This window comes from Chiloscyllium plagiosum, unplaced genomic scaffold (assembly GCF_037043375.1).
Source record: "Chiloscyllium plagiosum isolate Xiang-an unplaced genomic scaffold, Cpla_swu_hap1 HiC_scaffold_16, whole genome shotgun sequence".
NCBI lineage: Eukaryota > Metazoa > Chordata > Chondrichthyes > Orectolobiformes > Hemiscylliidae > Chiloscyllium > Chiloscyllium plagiosum.
In genome coordinates this window covers 25,253,099-25,266,733 of record NW_028270154.1, presented here as the reverse complement: position 1 = coordinate 25,266,733, position 13,635 = coordinate 25,253,099, and the positions used below count along the sequence as shown (strand labels likewise).

Below are 13,635 nucleotides of genomic sequence, written 5' to 3'. Positions count from 1 at the left end.
AACTGTGTGTATGTACCCAGTTTGCATTTATTTTAGCGTTTTGCATTTTGTACAATGACTGGAGCCTTCAGTTAAAAGGATTTTTTTTTTTACGCTCACCACTGAGATCTATCAAATTAAATGCTTCAAGTTCCCTTGTGAACAAATGCCCCTGGCATAGTTTAAAATACTACTTTCTATGTTTGCCACTTAAAACTTTATGCTTTTGTTTTTGCAAATGGAATTTGATACAAGCTACTGATTGTGTCCTGACCTCATTCTGTAATGAGTTTCTTCCTATGGATTGGGTCTATGATAGTTGAGGGTAGGTGTATGCAGGCCAGTGAGGGGGGGGGGGGGGGGGGGGGAGAAAGGAGGCTAACATGAATTTTACATTTTTTTTTAAAATTGTGACTACATTGCCAGATGTTGCAGACCTAAACACAGTAATCAGGGGCAGTGTACTTTTGAGAAGCTGGCCCAATGCTTATAAAACCTGGGGTATAAATGAAGACATGAAAGACAGAAGCCAAAGAGAGATAATGACAACGTGAAATAAAGTGTTTTATTGGGAATTTATGGAGCATGTTATGAATCCACTCTTTTTAAAAGCAAGTAACTGAAAAGGCAATGCAACATCAGGAATCTAAAGTAGGACAAAGCAAACCCAAAACACAATTGAATGAAAAACTGAAAATGCACAGCAGATTCAACTGCACCTAAATAGTGAGTTTCAACACACTTTTTCCACCTGTGTTGTGATATTTGATTATGTGAAAAATATTTGGGTCCAATCTATATATAGATTTGAAAAATTAAATGAGTGAAAGTAACCCAGAAGAGACTTTCACAGAATGTGCTTTTAGGACAGTTTCTTTGAACGTATTTCTGTGGTGAATCATACGAGATGTGGTTTGGTGTAATGAAAGAGAATTAAGTAACAACTTCATAGTGAAAGTATCTCTCAATAATAATGACCACAATATGGCTGGATTTTATTCAGCTTGAGAGAGAGGACTTTGTCAAAGACTGTTTTAAATTTGAATAATGAAAATTTACCTAGCTCTGCTTGATTCTTCTATAGTGTGCTGACAAATTAGGTTAAGGGAGAGGTCAATAGTAGACATGTCAAGGGATATTTCCGAACACATCAGAACAGAGATGTTCCAACTGAAAGGAAAAACATTTAGAGGATGCACCGTCTATGTTTAACTACAAGGGTTAAAGATGCTATCAGGCATATAATTGTGTAAAGACAAGTGGCAGGTCAGGAGATTGGACAGTATGCAGTATAGCAATGATTGACTGACTAAATGATTTAATGCAGAGAAAATAAAACACCAGCTAGAAGTATTTTCTATAGGTACATTAAACCTGTTTAAAGTTTTTGTCCTGTAGAAAGTGAGTATGGGGAAACTTACAGGAATGTAAGGAGATGACAGATGAATTGAATGGTTATTTTGGATCAGTCCTGTAGAAGGAACAAGTAGCTTTTCAAAAATAGCTGTGAATCAGTAAATGTAGAGAGCAATTCAAGAAAAATACAATGGTCAGGGCTGTAATACTAAACAAGTTATTGGAGCTGCAGGCTGACAAGTTCCAGGTTCTGATGAGCTTCATCTTCTTCTAAAAGAAGTGGTTGATGTGGTAGTTGATACGTTGGCTTTAATTTTCCAAATCTCCTTCACCTTTTGAGAAGGGTTCCATTATGATAGAAAGCCATGAATAAAATCCTTTTCTTCCTCTGTTTCAAAAAAAACTGTCAATACTGTTAAAGGGAAGATATTGGAAGCCATTATTATGTTGAGGTTGAAAGGGCATTGGTGAGAACTCTTCTGCAATATTGTGACCAGGACTGGTTTCCCAATATTAGGAAGAATATTAAGCTAAAGATAATTCAGAAGAGACTTGCCAAAACGTTGCTTAGTATGGAAGGTTTGAAGAGATTTTTCACTAGAGCTTAGTTTGAGGGGTGACCTTATAGAAGTCTACAAAATCATGGGTATAGATAGGTGTCTTTTCCCCAGGGTAGGGGATGTCAATGGGCACATTGTTTAAAGTGAGAGGAGAGATTTTAAAAAAGACAACTTGTTTACACAGGGTGGTTCAAGTATGGAATGAACTTCCTGAGGAAGTGGAGGATGTGGGCACTGTTGCAACAGTTAATAGACATTTGGATAAGCACATGATTTAAGAAACATTTGGACGGATATGGGCTGGGAGTATGAGGTGGGACTAGTTTGGGATTATGTTCAGCATGTACTGGTTGGACCAAGGGGTCTGTGTTTTTGTGTATGACTTTGTTATAGTATAGCATTTCTTGCCTTTTTTTAAAAAAAAAATTCAGGCCCAGTAACACTTTTTTATTTTTGCAAAGAGACTATTTAACCAATTTATTGGATGACTTTGAGGAAGTAACGTAATGTAGATAAAGGGGAACCTGTGTATATTTTGTACTTGGATATCCAGAAGGCATTTGATAAGGTGCCACAGACTGTGGAAAATAAAGGCTCATGGTGCAAGGATAACATTTGGCAGGAATAGAAGATTGGCTCCAAAATGGGCATAAATATATCGTTTTCTTTTTTGGCAGTGTGTAACAAATGGTGTGCCTGAGGGCTCAGTGCTGGGATCATAACTGTTTTCAGTTATGAGTTATTTATTGTCACAATATCTAGAAAATACAATGGAAAATGTTTTGTTGCCACAATCTGGCACCATTTTGAGTTACAAAAACAATTAAAAGAAACTAGAGTTCATCTTCTATGCAACGGGTCTTCAAATAAAGCCCCAGAGCTTCTGCAAGGTGTCCCAGGCCTCGGAGTGCCTGTGTTTCAAGCCCACTACAGAAGGGAGCTGACAACCCACCAAGAATTGCTGTAATGATAACCTGCCAAGTCCACGCTTCAGGCCTATTGTTGCCATTGGTCTTTGCACCAGGCACTGCCACCTCCACACCAAATTTTGTCTTGGATGAAAGTACCAAAAGTATGGTGGTTCAAATTGTCTTCTTGACAAGATAGGTTGACAAATAAGTGGTGCAGAGGACTTGGGGTGTACAAAGGGAGCTGGATCTTTCTAAGTGAGTGGGAAAAGCTGTGTTTGTGTCTGACTTATTGTTGTCCCACACTCTGGCAGACAGTGAAAAGTGACTTGCATGCGCTACAGGCAGATTGTACCATACAAGTGCATCAGGATAGCAGAACAGAGTGCAGAATACAATGCTACTCCCGCAACCAAGGTGCCCAGCGAGATCAACATTAACACTTGAGGCATTCAAAGGATGTGGCAATGGAATATTATATGATAAAGAATTAATTATTTTGGGTGGGAGATTTTTTTTAAAAGCCTTATCTATCAGGTGAGATTGAAGTTTCAAATGCAAAGGAATTTGGATGTGGTCATGTACGAAATTTTATAAAGTACAAATCACTCAAAGCAAATGTTATTTTTGAGCAGATTTGAATACAAGAGGAGGAGAGGTTTGCTTCAGTTAATCAGGGCATTGAGACTATATCTAGTGCAGTGTATAGTATGGGTCACCTTATTTAAGGAAGGATGTAATTACATTGAAAGCCATTCAGAGAATGTCCACTGTACTAGTTCCTGGAACTGGTTGGCTTTCAAGAAATTTAGATGGCCTCGGCTTTCGTCTGCAGGAATTTAGAATGCAAGAGGTGACTTAATTGAAACTAATCAGGTCTTAACAGAAACTGGGAAAAGAATGTTCCCTCTTGGTGGAGAACCTTGGGTGGCACGGTGGCACAGTGGTTAGCACTGCTGCCTCACAGCGCCAGAGATCCGGGTTCAATTCCCGCCTCAGGCGACTGACTGTGTGGAGTTTGCACGTTCTCCCCGTGTCTGCGTGGGTTTCCTCCGTGTGCTCCGGTTTCCTCCCACAGTCCAAAGATGTGCAGGTCAGGTGAATTGGCTATGCTAAATTGCCCGTAGTGATAGGTAAGGGGTAAATGTGGGTGGGTCGGTGTGGACTTGTTGGGCCGAAGGGCCTGTTTCCACACTGTAAGTAATCTAATCTAATTTAAAAAACCTCAATCTGCGAGTCCTTTTTGGGGTCGCTCATTTTAAGACGGATGAGAATTTGAGTCGTGAGTCTTTAGATCATCTTTTCCACAAAAGATGGTAGAAGTGGAGTCTTTGAATATTTTTAAAGCTGATTGTATTCCTGATGTTATTCAGATCTGCCTATCCCAACTTGTTGAAATTTGCTTTTGTTTTGACCTTTCTCGTAACAATCCCTGAATCTTATATGCCTGATTGTAGAGAAATTTTTGATACAAAAGGTCATGTGAAGAAATAAGATGTAATTTTATTGCACAGAGTGGCTGTTTTCTCAATGTTCAATTAGATTTTTTGCAATAAAAGACCATTTGGGTGTTGCAGAATGACAACTCCAACTACCTGTCTATGCCCCTCAATTTTATACATATCATGTCCCACTTTGTCTCCTTTGTTCCAAGTAAAACAACCCCAGGCTATCACTTTTTAACGAAAACTTTTAGCCAAGACATCTTGGTAAATCTCCCCTATATCCTCCCCAGTGCTGTTGCATCCCTCTTCTAAAATGGATTCCAGAACTGCACGTAATGCTCTAGTTGTGGCCTAACCAACATTTTATACTAACGGGTCTGGGTGGGTGACTACTTTTCGGAGGGTCGGTGTGGACTTGTTGGGCTGAAGGGCCTGTGTCCATACTGCAGGGAATCTAATCTAAATCTAAACAAATCCAACTTAACCTCCTGCTCTTTTAAACTCTGCCTTGGCTAATAAAGGCAAGTATCCCACATGCTGCCTTAACCACTTGTCTACCTGTCCTGCTACTTTTTTTAAATGATTGGTGGACATGTACACCAAGCTCCTACTGAGTGCCTGTGCTTCCCAGGATCATAGAACATAGAAGAATACAGCGCAGTACAGGCCCTTCGGCCCTCGATGTTACACCGATCCAAGCCCACTTAACCTACACTAGCCCACAATCCTCCATATGCCTATCCAATGCCCGCTTAAATGCCCATAATGAGGGAGAGTCCACCACTGCTACTGGCAGGGCATTCCACGAACTCACGACTCGCTGAGTAAAGAACCTACCCCTAACATGTCCTATACCTACCCCCCCCCCCTTAATTTAAAGCTATGCCCCCTTGTAATAGCTGACTCCATACGTGGAAAAAGATTCTCACTGTCGACCCTATCTAAACCCCTAATCATCTTGTACACCTCTATAAAGTCACCCCTAAAACTTCTTTTCTCCAATGAAAACAGCCCCAAGTGCCTCAGCCTTTCCTCATACGATCTTCCTACCATACCAGGCAACATCCTGGTAAACCTCCTCTGCACCTGTTCCAGTGCCTCCACATCCTTCCTATAGTATGGCGACCAAAACTGCACACAATACTCCAGATGCAGCCGCACCAGAGTCTTATACAACTGCAACATGACCTCAGTACTCCGGAACTCAATTCCTCGATCAATAAAAGCCAGATCCAACAGTTAATCATGATTCTTTTTTTGCCATGTGTTCTGCCCATGTGTATCAGCTTTTTTTTTTATCTGAGTTGATTTCCATTTCTCACTGATCAGTCCTTGATATCCTCTTTTTTTATAATCTAATGTTATCCTCCCTGTTTACCACTCCCATTTCTTGCATCATCCACAAACTTATTGATCAACCTTCCTCTGTTCAAGCCCAAGTCGTTCGTAATAATCACAAGCAAGGTTCCCAACACTAATTCTATTCTTGATCATTGATATCAATGACTTGAATGAGCATTGAGGGGCTTGTTTAGTAAATTTGCAAATGAAACCAAAATTATTGTTGTTGATAATGCACAGTTAAGAAGGTATCTAAGAATACAAAGATTCTGATCAAGTGTGCCAATTTAGCTGAGGAATAGCAGATGGAGTTTAGTTTAGATAAATGAGTTTTGGCAAGGACAACCAGGATAGGATTTGTCCAGTTAATGGTCGGGCCCTGGGGAGTGTTGCCACATGGAGACCTAGGGGTGCAGGTACACATTCCTTGGAAGTGGCATCACTGATATGGTGAAGACAGCATTTAGCATGCTTTCTTTCCTTGGTCAGAATGTAGAGTATAGAAGTTAGGATAATGGTGTGGCTATACAAGACATCAGTGAGACCACTGAGTGCTGTGTACAATCCTGGTCGCCCTGCTACAGGAAGGATGCTGTTAAACTGGAAAAAGTGTAGAAAAGATTTGCAAGGATGTTATCAGGACTAGATGGCTTGACTTATAGGGAGAGGCTGGTTAGGTTATGCCCAATGTTCTGGAACATTGAAGGCTGAGGGGTGACTTTTATTTTTAGACATTTAAAAAATCATGAGGGGCATAGGTAAGGTGACGAGGCATGCCTTTTACCCAGTGTAGAGGGCATAGATTTAAGAGATGGGAAAGATCTAAAAGGAGCCTAAGAGGCAACTTTTATTAGATGATGGTGCATGTATGGAATAAGGTAGCAGTGGTAGGACTTTGCCGTATTTGAAAGACATTTGGACAAGTACATGAATAGGAGAGGTTTGAGGGATATGGACCAAATGCAGTTAAATGAAACTAAAGTTTGGCATACCCAGTCAGAATGGATAAGTTGGACTGAAGGTTCTCTTTCCATCTTGTATGACTCTATAAGATTCTATGATCCCTGTAGAACCTTACTGGACACGGACCTCCAGTCACAAACTTCCCTTAACTACCCCCCCACCTCCTGTCACTCAGTCACTTCTGGATCCAATTAGTCAAATTTTGCAATTCTATTGGCTCTAACTTCTAACTGTAGTCTCCTGTGCAAGACTATATCAAAGGCATTGTTGAAGTTCAAGTAGACTGTTGAATGCATTGTCCACATCTACAGTTCTGGTCACTTCTTCCAATAAAAGCCAGTCAAGTTGGTCAGATGTAATCTCCCTTCACAAAACGCACTGGTCTTGATTAACCACTGCCTCCAAGTACAGATTAGTTCTGTGTCTCTGAATTGCTTCCTATAGTTTCCCCACCACTGCATTTAAACTGGTCTGTAGATTCCTGGTTTATCCCTTGCTCCCTTCTTGAATAATAGTAACATGTTGGCTGTTCTCCAGTCCTCTGGGACCTCGTCCCTATTTTCTCCCTTGTCTCACTCAACAGCCTGGGATAGCTTTCATCTGGCCTGAGAAGTTTATCTACTTTTAAGCTTGCCAGACCATGCAAAATCTCACTTGTGCTAATTTCTTTAAGTATAGCATAATCTGTCTCCCTGATGTGTGTATACCACATTGTGCACCCCCACCCCTAGTGAACACTAGTCATTTATAATTCTATCAATATCCTCCAGCTCCAAGCACACATTACCACTGTGGCCCTTTAATTGGGCTATATCCTTCTTTCCTTAGTTATCCTTAATATTCACGATATCTTCAGGTTTTTGTCTCTTATCTGCCTTTATTCATTCTTGCTCCTTTTTGCTCTCCAACTCTTACATGTTTTTCTCTTTCATGTTTTGTACTCGTAGGCTTCAGTGGTTTTGAGTTCTATCTTCCATAAACCACCTCCCTTTTGTTTCTCTTTATTGAATCCCAAATATTCCTTAACAAAGCTGCAGAGGATTTGTTGGTCCCAGTTCTTGATCATTATTGGAACACATTAACCCTGTACTCTCCCAAATGCATCCCACTGCTGACAGATTTACCTTATTTAAAAAAAAACTGCTTCCTGTCTCCTCTGCAAATTATACCTGATGTTATTCAGATCTGCCTATCCCAACTTGTTGAAATTTGTTTTGACCTTTCTCGTAACAATCCCTGAATCTTATCCTGCTTTTCCAGAATTCCATACTCAAAGAGACAAGTTATTTTAATGACTACCTTTTTAATCACTTTAGGTATCTAAATTCACCACCCAGCCCCAGGTGCTAAACTTAAAGGGAAAGGGTCCTATGGCAATCTGGTGGTGCCCCTCCGTCTGAACCTGTAGTGCTGGGTTCAAGTCCCACCTGCTCTTGGTATCTTGGCATGTCTAAATGGGGTTTTTCCAATATACCCTGAAGTTTAGACAAGCTAAACTTGTGCAACCTGACCTGAGAAAAGTACACATTTAAAGACAAAATCTCTTTTGAAATTCAGGATGCTGTATTCCAATAGAATTTGATCATGTTTCTCTGTACACGATTGAAGTGTCACTTCATTATTTTGGAATTCCAAACCCCTTGCAATAAATGTTAACATTCAAGTGCGCTCTGATTTTAAGCAAGCCTTCTGGAAGTGAGTGTGTTTGACTTTAGTGTGATGCTTTGCAAAATGTAATTATGTAAATGTATCTTTGTTTTTCCTTTTTTTGGTGCAATTGTCAAACTAATAAATCAATGACTTAAACTCTGGGAGAATGGACATTGCTGGGCAGACCATCTCCTTTTGAATATCTCATCTATCCTCCTTTTTTGAGCTGTTTCCACTGAAATTTCATTTCCTCCTTGCATGGTCTCCAGCTATCCATGCAGCTGTATAAAGGAAGCGTTTGTTTACTTGCTGAAATAGTTGTGGTCTTCACTGAAGTACAATCAGCAAGTGGTTTGCACATGAAGGAACAGTAAGTCAACTGAAGCCCAAATAGAATCTAAAAGGCACATGCAGCTTAGTGTGGGAGAACTAACGTTATGGAAATTGGTTTTCGAAAGTTAAAAAAAACTCATCTAAAGTGCTGTCTCAGAATAAATGTCAACGTAGGGAACCTTTTTTTCCTTTTTTAAAAAGATGGCAAAGTATCAATAAAGGCTTGAGACTGAAAATCAAAACATAAGTTTGAGGGAATATAGATGAGTCCATTTCAATTTGGACTGCTGTGGAGTACTTTTTATGACTGAATATAAATGAATTTTAAACAACAAAGATGGCACAGCTAATTACTATTAACAACTCTGCAATGAGCTTTCATTTCCTATTTGCAGACCGCACTTGTGGGAATTGGACGAGATCATATCCTGGGTATTATCAAATTTAATGATTCTGTCCTATTCCCTATAATTTAATGAAGGTACCTAGTTTGCAACACATGCTCTTATTACAAACTGTTGTAATGTTAGAAAAATATTCTTCCTCCATTCAATCCTGATACTTTTGATGTAATGAGGTTTCAATGCAAGATATTAGTTCAGTTTTTTTTTAAATTATGGTCTGTTTCCTGACGCTATAAAAGATTCAAAATAAAATCAAAAATTTGGTTTCAAAAAGAACACTTCATTGCACAGTAGATGTAGCTTTTGTAGTATTGCTGTGCCCAGCATGGTGGTGGAGTAGCAGGGTTCTCCATGCAAGATGTTTAAAACACTCAGCATACCTGGAAATCTCAAGGAAATAATCAGACCTTTTTTGTAAATTGAGTTTTTTGTATGTCACACAGAAATTGCTTCATAGGGCAACAGTGTGCATATTGAAGCCATGCGGCATTTTACTACTGGTCATCAGCACAATGTTGTTCAATGAATGTAGAAGTTTATATATGTGCATAGTGTATGCTTGCCAATGTCTGAAGAGGCCTCCTTGGAGAGAATCAGACTTCCACTTCCTCACTATTGTTCTCACGGTTCTGTAAATGCAACTGGAGCAGTATGATCAATGCATTGCAGTTTCATTCAATTTGGGTGGCACGGTGGCACAGTGGTTAGCACTGCTACCTCACAGCACGAGAGGTCAGGGTTCAATCCCTGCCTCAGGCAACTGCCTGTGTGGAGTTTGCACATTCTCCCCATGTCTGCGTGGGTTTCCTCCGGGTGCTCCGGTTCCTTCCCACAGTCCAAAAATGCGCAGATTAGGTGAATTGGCCATGCTAAATTGCCCGTAGTGTTAGGTGAAGGGGTAAACGTAAGGGAATAGGTCTGGGTGGGTTGGTCCTCGGAGGGTCGGTGTGGACTTGTTGGGCTGAAGGGCCTGTTTCCACACTGTAAGTATTCTAATCTAATCAATGCACCCATGTCCATTTAATTCTCAACTCCTGGGCAGAGGGTTGGAATAAGCAGATGGCATGTGTAAAAGTATCCTGTATGTTTATAATTCACCAAAATATTTCAAAATGCATTCCACCTTTTTAAGATCATAAATATCATGTGTTTTGATTTTCAGAATTTATCTTGTGCACAACTATTACTTAGTCCCATAAAACAAGGCACTTGTGTACCAGCATACCTTTTGCCTCTTCCATCCCTGCTGAAACATCCTGTGCATTTATACACAATGATATTTATGTAGGAGTGTGTATAGTTACTTGCGATAAATGATCAGAGCAGTTGCAACAAATTCTCAGGGGAGCATGAGCAGCCTGAGATCATTATACACACTCCTTTTAAAAATGATGAACTCCTTCATAGTGAATATAGGGAATTAGAGGACCTTCATGGCTAGTAATCGCTGGATTTCTCCTGGTGTCTCATCCTAGTGAGAGTAGGAATAAGAGGGTAGGGCAGATTCATGCATGGCTGAGGAGCTGGTCAAAAAAGATTATACGTGAAACGTCGACTTCTCCACTTGATGCTGCTTAGCTTGCTGTGTTCTTCCAGCCTCCTGTCTACTTTGGATTCCAGCATCTGCAGTTTTTGTCTGAGCTGGTGCAGGGACTTTTTTAATCATTTGGGATCTCTTCTGGGGCAATTTTCAAAAAATATTTCTAATTAACCTGTCAGTTTGGTGATGTCATTTTAAATCTCTGAAGAAGGTGGAACTTGAACCAGAGTATCCTCATACTTGGACCTGAAACCATCTCTGTGCCAAAAGAACACCCCTTGAAGCAGAAGTGACCTACTCCTGCTTCTATTTCTTACATTCTCATGTTTTTAACGCTATATCTGCCACTAGTAAGAGTGCAGTTCTTTTCTCGGAGGGTTTTGAATCTTCAGAATTCTTTAATATTTTTAAGGCAAAAGTAGATAGATTCTCTATTAACAAGACGATGAAAGATCACTAAGGATGTGCAAGAGTATAGAGTTAAGATTAAAATCATGATCTTATTGAATGGTCGAGCAGGCTCAAAGGAGCAAGTGGCCTACTTTTGTTCCTTGTTCATACGTTTGTGCTGGGACACCTGCTGGATTTTACACAGCACCCCCACCTGTCCTGACTGAATTGATTTTATGCATCTTTGACTGCACTGTTTTTGTAAAATCACAAAGCTTAATGAAAATGTAAAAACACACTTTTTTTTCAGTTTCTTCAGGCAATGAGGAACAATTTTAAAGTTATAACTAAACTACTTTTCTGTGACAAGTAATTTGTTTGCTCATGTACACAAACTGTTGAATTTTGTTAAGCTTCCATTGAAGCAATAGTTGCGGACTTCATTGTACATTGGAAGCTAAATATTGTTTCAGTACAGATAGTTCTGGAATAATGTGCATTTCGACAGTGCAATTTGGTTATAATGTCGCTGAAGAATTAGTGAACAGTATTTTCGAGAACAGTTACCTTGGTTTGCAATAGCGTGATTCCAGCAGGGATTGGTTTGCGTGTTTTGTTCTGCACATGCATTGATGGCCGCATCAAAATCTCGGCACTGTTCTGCGCATGCGCTGAACTCTGTGCTAAAGTCTCTGCACTGTTAGCGCTGGTTTTTATGCTGTCCTGCGCATGCGCTGAAGTCTGCGCTGTTCTGCACATATGCAATGTCAGCGCTGGACCTCATGCCGTTCTGCGCATGTGCCGATGTCAGCTGCCAATAGAGAGCTACTGTACAGAAAGCAGCTTTCTCACACTTTTTAAATGTACTGTGTTAAACTTACTTTTGTTTCGTTAATAAGTATGATGTCAACCTTCATTCAGGCTGTGCTATACTTTGTATTAGACTTTTGGGTGATTTTTGAGCAATCATGAGTGATAGTTTTGCTGGTCTGCCCCTAATCCCACTTTTCCCATAAGCCCCATTATTCTACTAAGTGAGGTTTTGCTGGAATGCAACTACAGCATTCTCGGAGAACTACCTGTACACCGATTCAGTCTTTTCATTTGTTGCTGCAAATCTTCTTGGTAACATTATGAAGTTGGATATTTTCCAAACGATCTGTTCAGAGATGCCATTACATACCTGTGGAGCAGATGGAACTTGAATCCAGACCACCTGGTCCAGAGTTAGAGACACTACCACATAATAACCGATTAAAGCCTGATAATTGCTCCACCAACTATTACTGATGCATTTTAAGCAGGCGCACTTTTGACCCATAAATCCAGAAGAGTCCTGACCAATATTTACTTCTGTCAAACTTTAACTGTGTATTTTTTATTTCTATATCTATATAGTAGCTTGACAAACATATCTGTTGGTCTTCAACAATATGCAGTCTAAACGAATGTGAGGATAATGACTTTCCAGAAAGTCATCACAGCTAGTTCCCTTACAGCTGACTTGATCGATTCTTCCATCAGCTTAATTGGATCTTGTAATATTTAATAAGCAATAATAGTAACTTATGATTTAATGCTGCAGAGCCATATCAAAGATTTTTTTCTACTTACACTGTTCGGTTCTGTGGTAAGGAAAGTGCTGCTAGATTACTCAACTGAATAATAAAAATAGCAAATCTTTTGCTTTTATCATCATACCTGTAAAAAAAAAGGACACTTACTGTTAAAGTAAAAATGAAACTTTGCAGAATAATATCAAATCATCAAAATACTATGTAGATGAATGAGATATTATGAAAAATGAAACAAAACAGCTCAACTCTAGTGGACTGAAAAGTAATGAATTTGGCCAGTTTAGTGAAGGTTGCAAATATTTGCAACTTTTCAATCAATTCTATTTCTGTTGATTTGCCACCTCTTCTTTTCTAACTCCCTAATGTTAACTTTTCAGAATTCTTATGCTCCAAGGGTACTTGACAAGAATATTATTTTCACTTGTAAAAACAGAAGGTTACTGCGTTCAAGCTGCAAACAATTTAAAATCTGTTTGACAATAATAAAAGAACCTCAAATCTTACTTCATTCCAATCTGGAGTCTGGCAGCTCCTGGTGCATCAGTTTCATCATCAGAAAGTACATCTTCTATCTCACATGATCTAGGGTTAGATTATAACATGATAAATACAAATTGCACTGCTTTTTAGTCAAGAAGGTATTTTGTACTTTAAAATATTTGTACTTGAATTCTAAACAATTTAATTGAAGGAAGTTTTGATTACATGATGGAATACAGTAAATGGTCTGGTTCAAAACTAAAGATAAAAGGGTTTTGAAAGCGCATATGCTAAACAAGACTAATGAAAATCTTTCTTCTGTTCTAATGAATAGTTTGTACCTGTAGAATGTATTATATACCTTTTGACCACTTCATATACACCACTGTCACCTGCCACTGACTCATCTGATACAGCTGCAGAAACACCAGTAATTTTGCGGTGGATTGCTGGTCCAAACATCTCTGTTTGAGTGCTGGCATCTGAATAGAAAAGGTGGAGGTATCATTAATCCATACCATTTTGATTTTTCTAGAATTACAGTGATTTGGTTTAATTTCTCAGAATAATTACAATAGCAAAAGAGAAAACTGCAAATATCAGAAATAATAAGGGCGAGAAAACTTTGCAATGACATATCGGCTAGTGAAATAGTTGATGCATTGGTTTTAAATTTCTGAACTTTCGTAGATTCAGTGAACTTTATATT

At 39.3% G+C, this 13,635-nt stretch overlaps 1 protein-coding gene across 2 annotated transcripts in view; it reads right to left on the bottom strand.

Annotated features, from left to right (window-relative positions):
- LOC122556531 (protein KIBRA-like) overlaps window positions 1-13,635 on the bottom strand; it is a 159,670-nt gene that overhangs the window by 43,812 nt on the left and 102,223 nt on the right. For both annotated transcript variants that reach the window (XM_043703296.2, XM_087995230.1), the window contains 3 exons: window positions 13,288-13,408; window positions 12,951-13,028; window positions 12,484-12,570 (listed from right to left, as the gene is read on the bottom strand). In XM_043703296.2, coding sequence (XP_043559231.1) covers window positions 12,484-12,570; window positions 12,951-13,028; window positions 13,288-13,408 — 286 coding nt within the window. The remainder of the gene's footprint in view (window positions 1-12,483; window positions 12,571-12,950; window positions 13,029-13,287; window positions 13,409-13,635) is intronic.